We start from the raw sequence: 10841 nt of genomic DNA on the forward strand, positions 1-10841 counted from the left end.
AGAAAGAATAACCTAATGCGAAGTCAGATTAGGTTGATGTATTGTAGTGTTCATTCCCCGCTGCAGCCTCAGCTTAATTATACTCATCGATCCATCATGTCCTCACTTTCCTAGTGTTGCGCACATTATTGCAACAGTAACATTTTTCACAGCAATGTCTGAGATATTTTTAGTTTATCGGAGAGAATTTGATAGACTCTTATATGTTCAGGGGCTCATACCAGCTAGACAAAAAGATAAATTTGAGTTTCTCAAGTTATGAATACAGCTAAATGCTAATTTGACTATCATATATTTTCATTCTCAGTGGCTTATATGTTAATACTTTGTGGTAATGTGTAGACCCTAGAAATGCTGGAGAAGAAAGAGCGTTTGCTTCAGAAAAAGTCTTCCGCGGAAATAGAAAAGGCTAAGGACTATACAAAGGCAAAGAATAAGAATGGTAAGCCTAGTGGAAAACCTTTATTTATTTGTCAGGTCTTACACAGAATCTATCAACACAAGGCAAAAACTTACACTGCTAGTCTGTGCTTGCATGTCTAAAAAAGGTTTCTAGCTAATGGCTATTTGGTCCTGGAATAACAAGTAATGCTTCTTAGTTTTTTATGGTTTTGTAACTTGCATGAGAAACGGCTTCTTTGTTGCAGCTGCGATTCAGTGTTTAAAGAAAAAGAAGTTGTATGAAACACAGATTGAGCAGCTATCAAATTTTCAGTTGCGAGTTCATGATCAGGTAATGTAAGACATAGAAGTATTTCAATATATGCCCACGCATTAAACTGATAGGAGATTATTTTGTGCAGATTATAATGCTTGAAAATGCAAAGGCAACAACTGACACTGTTGATGCTTTGCGCTCTGGGTCATCTGCTGTCAAAGCTATTCAACAGTCCCTGTAAGAGTCCATCATCCCTCCTTGGTGCATTTCAGTGGCATTCCAAGGTGTAGGATTTCCATGCGCCAAAGGGCTTCACTTTGCCTTTTCTATTCTAAAATGAAAATTTGTCCCCAATAGTTATTTCTGTCCAAGCTAGTTCAGGTTTGCTTAATTTTCCCTTCGTGTTTTCTTGGGTTTTTGCGCCTGCCAAAGCTTAACTAGACCCCGTTCATTGAACATTTTCCATTTATAGTCGTGACATGCGCACCCAGCAGCAATGGCCATACAATCCATACATGTATAAGCTACCTGGCATAGATGTAGGAATGCAGCCCATTGGTTGCCGATAATATATCCATACCTGAATGGGCTGACATATGTGGAATCCTTCCGCAGGAGTATCGATGACATTGAGAATGCAATCGAAGAGGCGAACGAACATACAGAAAATATGAAACAGATACAGGACGCACTTGCTACACCATTCGGTGCTTCGGCTGAATTTGACGAGGTATGGATTGGTTTATTTAACCCTTTGCACCGGTTTACCAACGTTTACTGTCCGGTGCATACCGTCACACATTGCTCCTTTCCCGAATCAGGACGAGTTAGAGGCGGAACTGGAAGACCTCGAGGAGGAAGAACTGGACCTGGAGCTGCCTGAACCGCCTCGGGGGACACGCGTGGCGCCATCAGCGTTGGCGGCGAGTTCTTCTCGACTGGCGGCCAGCGATTTCGCTGAACTGACCAAACTTCAGGCAGAGATGGCGATTTAGGGATCTGCTATAAAAATACTGCAGTTTGGAGGGGATGCTGTCATTGAAACCTCTGAGGCTCATTGCCATCCTTGCGGCGTGCATGTAACATGTTGTAAAATTCAGGTTATGTTGAAGAGCATCAACTCCTGTCAATTCCTTGCATGCTGTTTGCCCTCTTTCTCTGCGTGCACTGTCCCCACTGAGCCTCCTCAATGAGAGCTCCTTTGATTCAAAAGAAATTTTTAAGGATTTAGGTCCTTTCTTTTGCGTGGTTGTTTGATTCGCAATATTTGAATCCTTAGATTTTGGGAATCATTTGCACTCTTTTTTTGAAAAAAATAATCTATCTACTAAGACCTCTCAGTAGATTTTCTTTGTTTTTTCTGTGCTACTATCATATACTCATTCATCCAATTTCTTGTTAGCGAGGAGCTTTTTGGGACGGAGGGAGTAGTAGTTTTTTTCCTACAGAATTTAAGATCACGTGACACTTTAATCCTATTAAAGAGGCCTGATATCGCCAACAACATACGGTTGACAAATCTTCTTGTGCAAATGTGGATGACGTTCTTGTACGAATGCATAATGGGATTCAACGTGTAAAGATGTCTATCTACTAAAATCTTCTCTTCGTTGTCGAGGTAATTCGTGTACCATCTTTGACAAAAGAAAATTTCTTCTATGGAAGTCGCATGCAAGAAGCCAATTTTTTGGCCGATAAAAGAATGTGCTATCTTGGGTCATGGGTCACCTAGACCACTGGGAGCCGTCAGATTCAAATTGTGAGCTTTGCGACAAGAATAATGTTGTGCTCGGACATTTGCAACAGAGTTCATGCTGCGGAACTTGAGGACGAGACGTCAATTCATTGGCTGGGTAGCTGGGGTAGCTGCCAACCCACCTGGATTCGAGCCTAGGCTCTAACACGCGGCATTCGCAGAGTTTCTTCTATAAATAAAAACTAACGATGGTTAGCACTTGGGTTGGTCTCATTTTTTTATGTTGCGGAACTTTTACAACAGAAGTATTGCTGCAGAGTATTTTCTACAACAGAGCTAATGTTGCAAGCAAAATTGTCTTTCACCTTTATACAGGTGTTACTAAAGAAAGTTTTGCAACCCCACTAACGTTAAAGAAATCTTTCTTGCAATAGAGAGGATGTTGCAAGAAAAAGACCACCGTCCTTCGCCACGAGCTCCCGTCGAACGGAGGTGAGGAAGGAGCGGCGCCGCCCGTTAGCGCCGGGCCTCCGACCAGGTCGCCTCGCCGCCATTTGTTGGGGAACGCAGTAATTTAAAAAAATCCTACGCACACGCAAGATCATGGTGATGCATAGCAACAAGGGGGGAGAAAGTACGGCACCTTCGCGATCTGCACACGTTCGGCTCGGTGACGTCCCACAAACTCACGATCCAACAGAGTGTCGACGGAGAGCTTCGTCAGCACGACGGCGTAATGACGGTGATGATGATGCTACCGGAACAAGGCTTCTCCTAAGCACCGCTACGATATGACCGAGGTGGATTATGGTGGAGGGGGGCACCGCACACGACCAAGAGATTAATGATCAACTTGTGTGTCTATGGTGTGCCCCCCCTCCCCCGTATATAAAGGAGTGAAGGAGGGGGAGGGTCGGCCCTCTACTATGGTGCGCCCTGGGAGTCCTACTCCCGCCGGGAGTAGGATCCCCCCCCCTTCCATGTAGTAGGAGTAGGAGAGAAGAAAAGGGAAGAGAGAAGAGAAGGAAGGAGGGGGCGCCACCCCTCCCCCTAGTCCAATTCGGACTAGCCTTGGGGGGCGTGCGGCCTGCCCTAGGCAACCCCTCCCTCTCTCTCTTAAAGCCCATTAGCAAGGTTGTCAGAATCGCGATTTTGAATCGGATCGAAGCACTGATGGTAGGATCGCAAATCATAGAATCTTCACTATCAGGATCGTAGAAACGCAGATTCTATGAACTAAAATCGTAGAATCATAGGGGTTAGTTTGGATCGTAAAGTCGTAGAATCGTATAACAGAATCGCGATTCTAACAACCTTGCCCATTAGGGCCCATATACTCCCCCGGGGGGGGGGGGGGTTCGGTAACCCCTAGTACTCCGGTTAATACCCGAATTCACCCGGAACCATTCCGATGTCCAAATATAGTCATCCAATATATCGATCTTTATGTCTCGGCCATTTCAAGACTCCTCGTCATGTCCGTGATCATATCCGAACAATCTTCGGTACATCACAACATATAAACTCATAATACCGATCGTCACCGAACGTTAAGCGTGCGGACCCTACGGGTTCGAGAACTATGTAGACATGACCGAGACACGTCTCTGGTCAATAACCAATAGCGGAACCTGGATGTTCATATTGGCTCCCACATATTCTACAAAGATCTTTATCGGTCAAACCGCATAACGATATACGTTGTTCCCTTTGTCATCGGTATGTTACTTGCCCGAGATTTGATCGTCGGTATCTCAATACCTAGTTCAATCTCGTTACTGGCAAGTCTCTTTACTCGTTCCGTAATGCTACATCCCGTAACTAACTCATTAGCTACATTGCTTGCAAGGCTTATAGTTATTGGAAATATGCCCTAGAGGCAATAATAAAATGGTTATTATTATATTTCCTTGTTCATGATAATTGTCTATTGTTCATGCTATAATTGTGTTATCCGGAAATCGTAATACATGTGTGAATACATAGACCATAACACGTCCCTAGTGAGCCTCTAGTTGACTAGCTCGTTGATCAAAAGATAGTCATGGTTTCCTGACTATGGACATTAGATGTCATTGATAACGGGATCACATCATTAGGAGAATGATGTGATGGACAAGACCCAATCCTAAGCATAGCTCAAAGATCGTGTAGTTCGTTTGCTATAGCTTTTCCGAATGTCAAGTATCATTTCCTTAGACCATGAGATTGTGCAACTCCCGGATACCGTAGGAGTGCTTTGGGTGTGCCAAATGTCACAACATAACTGGGTGACTATAAAGGTGCACTACTGGTATCTCCGAAAGTGTCTGTTGGGTTGGCACGAATCGAGACTAGGATTTGTCACTCCGTATGACGGAGAGGTATCTCTGGGCCCACTCGGTAATGCATCATCATAATGAGCTCAAAGTGACCAAGTGGTTGATCACGGGATTATGCATTACGGTACGAGTAAAGCGACTTGCCGGTAACGAGATTGAACGAGGTATTGGGATGCCGACGATCGAGTCTCGGGCGAGTAACGTACCGATTGACAAAGGGAATTGTATACGGGATTGATTGAATCCTCGATATCGTGGTTCATCCGATGAGATCATCGAGGAGCATGTGGGAGCCAACATGGGTATCCAGATCCCGCTATTGATTATTGACCGGAGAGTCGTCTCGGTCATGTCTACGTGTCTCCCGAACCCGTAGGGTCTACACACTTAAGGTTCGGTGACGCTAGGGTTGTTGAGATATTAGTATGCGGTAACCCGAAAGTTGTTCGGAGTCCCGGATGAGATCCTAGACGTCACGAGTAGTTCCGAAATGGTCCGAAGATGAAGAATTATATATAGGAAGTTCAGTTTCGGCCATCGGGAAAGTTTCGGGGGTCATCGGTATTGTACCGGGACCACCGGAAGGGTCCCAGGGGTCCACCGGGTGGGGCCACCTATCCCGGAGGGCCCCATGGGCTGAAGTGGGGAAGGGAACCAGCCCCTGTTGGGCTGGTGCGCCCCCCTTGGGCCTCCCCCTGCGCCTATGGTTGGAAACCCTAGGGGTGGGGGCGCCCCACTTGGCTTGGGAGGCAAGCCACCCCCTTGGCCGCCGCCCCACTTGGAGATTGGATCTCCTAGGGCCGGCGCCCCCTAGAGGTCCTATATATAGTGGGTGGAGGGAGGGCAGCCGCACCCTAGCCCAAGGCGCCTCCCTCTCCCTCCCGTGACACCTCTCCCTCTCGCTGAGTTTGGTGAAGCCCTGCCGAGATCACCGCTGTTTCCACCACCACGCCGTCGTGCTGCTGGATCTCCATCAACCTCTCCTTCCCCCTTGCTGGATCAAGAAGGAGGAGATGTCTTCCCAACCGTACGTGTGTTGAACGCGGAGGTGCCGTCCGTTCGGCGCTAGATCATCGGTGATTTGGATCACGACGAGTACGACTCCATCAACCTCTCCTTCCCCCTTGTTGGATCAACAAGGAGGAGACGTCTTCCCAACCGTACGTGTGTTGAACGCGGAGGTGTCGTTCGTTCGGCGCTAGATCATCAGTGATTTGGATCGCGACGAGTACGACTCCATCAACCCTGTTCTCTTGAACGCTTCCGCTCGCGATCTATAAGGGTATGTAGATGCACTCCCCTCTCCCTCGTTGCTAGATGACTCCATAGATTAATCTTGGTGATGCGTAGAAAATTTTAAAATTCTGCTACGTTCCTCAACAGTGGTATCAGAGCTAGGTCTATGCGTAGTTTCTATGCACGAGTAGAACACAAAGCAGTTGTGGGCGTCGATATTGTCAATTTACTTGCCGTTACTAGTCTTATCTTGATTCGGCGGCATCGTGGGATGAAGCGGCCCGGACCGACCTTACACGTACGCTTATGTGAGACTGGTTCCACCGACTGACGTGCACTAGTTGCATAAGGTGGCTAGCGGGTGTCTGTCTCTCCCACTTTAGTCGGATCAGATTCGATGAAAAGGGTCCTTATGAAGGGTAAATAGAAATTGGCATATCATGTTGTGGTTTTGGCATAGGTAAGAAACATTCTTGCTAGAAACCTATAGCAGCCATGTAAAAACTTGCAACAACAATTAGAGGACGTCTAACTTTTTTTTGCAGCATGTGCCGTGTGATGTGATATGGCCAAAAGGATGTGATGAATGATATATGTGATGTATGAGATTGATCATGTTCTTGTAATAGGAATCACGACTTTCATGTCGATGAGTATGACAACTGGCAGGAGCCATAGGAGTTGTCTTAATTTATTTATGACCTATGTGTCAACATAAACGTCATGTAATTACTTTACTTTATTGCTAAACCATTAGCCATAGTAGTAGAAGTAATAGATGACGAGACAACTTCATGAAGACACGATGATGGGGATCATGATGATGAAGATCATGGTGTCATGCCGGTGACGATGATGATCATGGCGCCCCAAAGATGGAGAACAAAAGGAGCAAATGATATTGGCCATATCATGTCACTATTTGATTGCATGTGATGTTTATCATGTTTTTACATCTTATTTGCTTAGAACGACGGTAGCTTAAATAAGATGATCCCTCACATAATTTCAAGAAAGTGTTCCCCCTAACTATGCACCGTTGCGAAGGTTCGTTGTTTCGAAGCACCACGTGATGATCGGGTGTGATAGATTCTAACGTTCGAATACAACGGGTATAAGCCAGATTTACACACGCAATACACTTAGATTGACTTGACGAGCCTAGCATGTACAGACATGGCCTCGGAGCACGGAAGACCGAAAGGTCGAGCATGAGTCGTATAGAAGATACGATCAACATGAAGATGTTCACCGATGTTGACTAGTCCGTCTCACGTGATGATCGGCACGGCCTAGTTGACTCGGATCATGTTTCACTTAGATGACTAGAGGGATGTCTATCTGAGTGGGAGTTCATTGAATAATTTGATTAGATGAACTTAATTATCATGAACTTAGTCTAAAATCTTTACATTATGTCTTGTAGATCAAATGGTCCACGCTAATGTTGCCCTCAACTTCAACGTGTTCCTAGAGAAAACCAAGCTGAAAGATGATGGCAGCAACTATACGGACTGGGTCCGGAACTTGAGGATCATCCTCATAGCTGCCAAGAAAGATTGTGTCCTAGAAGCACCGCTAGGTGACGCACCCATCCCAGAGAACCAAGACATTATGAACGCTTGGCAGTCACGTGCTGATGATTACTCCCTCGTTCAGTGCGGCATTGTAACGCCCTCGATGCGGCTATATCTCCCACGTGTCGAAGCACGACTTAGAGGCATAACCGCATTGAAAGCAATGTCGCAAGTGAGGTAATCTTCACACAACCCATGTAATAAAATAGGGGAAGAAGTTACATAGTTGCCTTACAATCGCCACTTCACACAATTACAAGAATAAAGCATTACATCATCCAAATACAATCAAGGTCCGACTACAGAACCAAAATAAAAGAAGAACCCCAAATGCGACACGGTCCCCGATCGACCCCAACTGGGCTCCACTACTGATCAACTAGAACAAAACCACACAAAGGACAAGATCTTCATCGAGCTCCTCCTCAGCTTGGTTGCGTCATCTGCACGGTCTCATCGGCACCTGCAAGCTGGTTTTGGAAGTATCTATGAGTCACGGGGACTCAGCAATCTCGCACCCTCGCGATCAAGACTATTTAAGCTTATGGGTAAGGTAAAATGTATGAGGTGGAGCTGCAGCAAGCGGCTAGCATATATGGTGGCTAACATACGCAAATGAGAGCGAGAAGAGAAGGCAAGGCACAGTCGAGAAAGTATGATCAAGAAGTGATCCTAAACAACCTACGTCAAGCATAACTCCAACAACCGTGTTCACTTCCCAGACTCCGCCGGAAAGAGACCATCACGGTTACACACGCGGTTGATGCATTTTAAATTAAGGTCAACTTCAGGTTTTCTACAACCGGACATTAACAAATTCCCATCTGCCCATAACTGCGGGCACGACTTTCGAAAGTTCAAATCCCTGCAGGGGTGTCCCAACTTAGCCCATCACAAGCTCTCACGGTCAACGAAGGAATAGACCTCCACCCGAGACATTCCGATCAGACTCGGTATCCCGGTACAACAAGACATCCTCGACAATGGTAAAACAAGTCCAGCAAGACCACCCGCTGTGCCGACAAATCCCGATAGGAGCTGCACATATCTCGTTCTCAGGGCACACCGGATAAGCTAAGCGTACAGGAGCCGACGTAACCCAAGTTACCAAGGTATGGCCCTGCACGGTGCTCTGGGTTGGACCAACACTCAGAGGAGCACTGGCCCGGGGGTTTAAAATAAAGATGACCCTTGGGCTGGCTTAACCCAAGGGAAAAGAGGCTAGGTGGCAAATGGTAAAACCAATGTTGGGCCTTGCTGGAGGAGTTTTATTCAAAGCGAACTGTCAAGGGGTTCCCATTATAACCCAAACGCGTAAGGAACGCAAAATCCGGGAACATAACACCGATATGACGGAAACTAGGGCGGCAAGAGTGGAACAAAACACCAGGCATAAGGCCGAGCCTTCCATCCTTTACCAAGTATATAGATGCATTAATTAAATAAGATATATTGTGATATCCCAACAAAATATCCATGTTCCAAACATGGAACAAGCTCCAATCTTCACCTGCAACTAACAACGCTATAAGAGGGGCTGAGCAAAGCGGTAACATAGCCAAACAACAGTTTGCTAGGACAAGGTGGGTTAGAGGCTTGGTTCAACAATATGGGAGGCATGATAAGCAAGTGGTTGGTATCGTAGCATAGGCATAGCAAAAGAGCGAGCAACTAGCAAGCAAAGATAGAAGTGATTTCGAGGGTATGATCATCTTGCCTGAAATCCCTCAAGGAAGAAGAACGAGTCCATGAAGAAGACAAACGGATGTGGACGAACGGGTCCTCACAAATGCGACGTTACCGGAACCAACCCGAAGAAGCAACACTGGAAAGAAGCACACAACCTAGTAAACAACCCTCACATAATCATGGCATGATGCACAAACAAGTATGATGCATGTCCGGATTAAAGAGGCATGGCATGGCAAAATGCACAAGCAATTCTACAAATTAAGTGGAGCTCACTATGCAACGAGTTGCATATTGACGAAACACCACTGGACTTATTTAGTTCTCTCTCGTTTAGGTATTCAACAATATTAAATGTTGTTAAACATGGCAAGAGGGTGAAGCAAAGTAAAACTACCTATCTAGTCAAGGTTAAAAGAGGCCGGAAGCAACGAACAACAATTTCGGAAACTCCTCATATGCATATATTAGGTTTGGTACTGATCTGCCCTAAACATAATTTTAGAGTTGTTAGGCATGCAAAACAAGTACACCATGTTAAACTAGGCATTTTTCTACCCCAGTTACATATAAAGTTTGTTAAATTCGGAGTTACGGTTATTTAGTTATGAATTAAACCGTTTTAGCATGGCATAAGAGTAAATCTACACAAACAGCAATTTAATCATTTTAATCATGGATGAAAATGACAAATTATTAAACTACATGAAAAACTAAGCAAGTTTCATATATAACTTATTTTAATCCGATGCACGGTTATTAAGTTATTATATGCATGAAGATGAGGGTCTTTTCTGTAAAACAACAGTTTTCTGGAAATATAGACAAATTCGTAGACAGGAAAAAAAACGACTATGGGCTGAATCTACACACGCTGGGCCTACAGAGGGGGCTGCGGGGAAACTCACCAATGGGCTTTGGCCCAAGGCGGTGGAGAGGAAAACCAGACATGGGCCTCGCGGATCTGGTGGCCCACGCGAAGTCGAGGCAGAGGAGGGCGCTGGGCCTTAGGAGGCACCGGCCCACGATGGCGCTGGAGCGGGCGCTTGAGGTCAATGGTCCGAGGAGCTCGATGGAGAGAGGTCATGGCAGGGACGCCGGCGGGGTCCATGACGAGGCAACGGCGTAGGCGAGCAGGGGAGGCCAGGGCCGACGAGGATGGATGGATCCGAGGGCGGGGTTTCCAGATCCGGCAATAGTTCAGGGCGAGGAGGCCGGCAACGACCTCGACGGCGGTGGAATGGGCGACTCCGGCGACGGGGATCTCTCCTGTGCGAGGGAGAGAGCGAGGTCTGAGAGAGGCGGCGAAAAAAACAAAGGAGGAGGAGGACGGGGTCGGCGAGGGAGGACCTGGGGTCGGCGACGAGGCTGGCGTGCTCGGCGGTCTTGGTCGCCAGCGGCGGACGGCGGGGCGTGAGGAAGAGGGGATCGGGGCTCTCCCGATCTGAAACGAAGGCGTCGGCGCGCAGGTTTGGGGACGGGTTCGTACAGGCCCAGATCTGGCCCGACGCGGGCCAGCGGCGGGCTCCGCGGGCCGCGGTGAAGTGGGGCGCAGGGGGGAACGCGTGGCGCGCTGGGGTTGGCTGGAAGGCGGCTGAGAGGTGAGGTGGCGCGACTTGGTTGGCTGCGGGGGCGCTGGCGGCGGCGCCAAGTGGCGGAGATGG

General features: G+C 47.1%; 1 protein-coding gene across 3 annotated transcripts in view; it reads left to right on the top strand.

The window, feature by feature from the left end:
* The window catches only part of LOC119300920 (vacuolar protein sorting-associated protein 32 homolog 2-like), a 3806-nt gene extending 1991 nt beyond the window's left edge, over positions 1-1815 (top strand). For all 3 annotated transcript variants that reach the window (XM_037577823.1, XM_037577824.1, XM_037577825.1), the window contains 5 exons: positions 343-442; positions 648-733; positions 804-895; positions 1274-1388; positions 1480-1815. In XM_037577823.1, the coding sequence (XP_037433720.1) occupies positions 343-442; positions 648-733; positions 804-895; positions 1274-1388; positions 1480-1653 (567 nt within the window). In that variant the 3' untranslated portion in view covers positions 1654-1815. The remainder of the gene's footprint in view (positions 1-342; positions 443-647; positions 734-803; positions 896-1273; positions 1389-1479) is intronic.
* Positions 1816-10841: the final 9026 nt, after the last annotated feature.

This window comes from Triticum dicoccoides, chromosome 5A, assembly GCF_002162155.2.
Source record: "Triticum dicoccoides isolate Atlit2015 ecotype Zavitan chromosome 5A, WEW_v2.0, whole genome shotgun sequence".
NCBI classification, from domain to species: Eukaryota; Viridiplantae; Streptophyta; class Magnoliopsida; order Poales; family Poaceae; genus Triticum; species Triticum dicoccoides.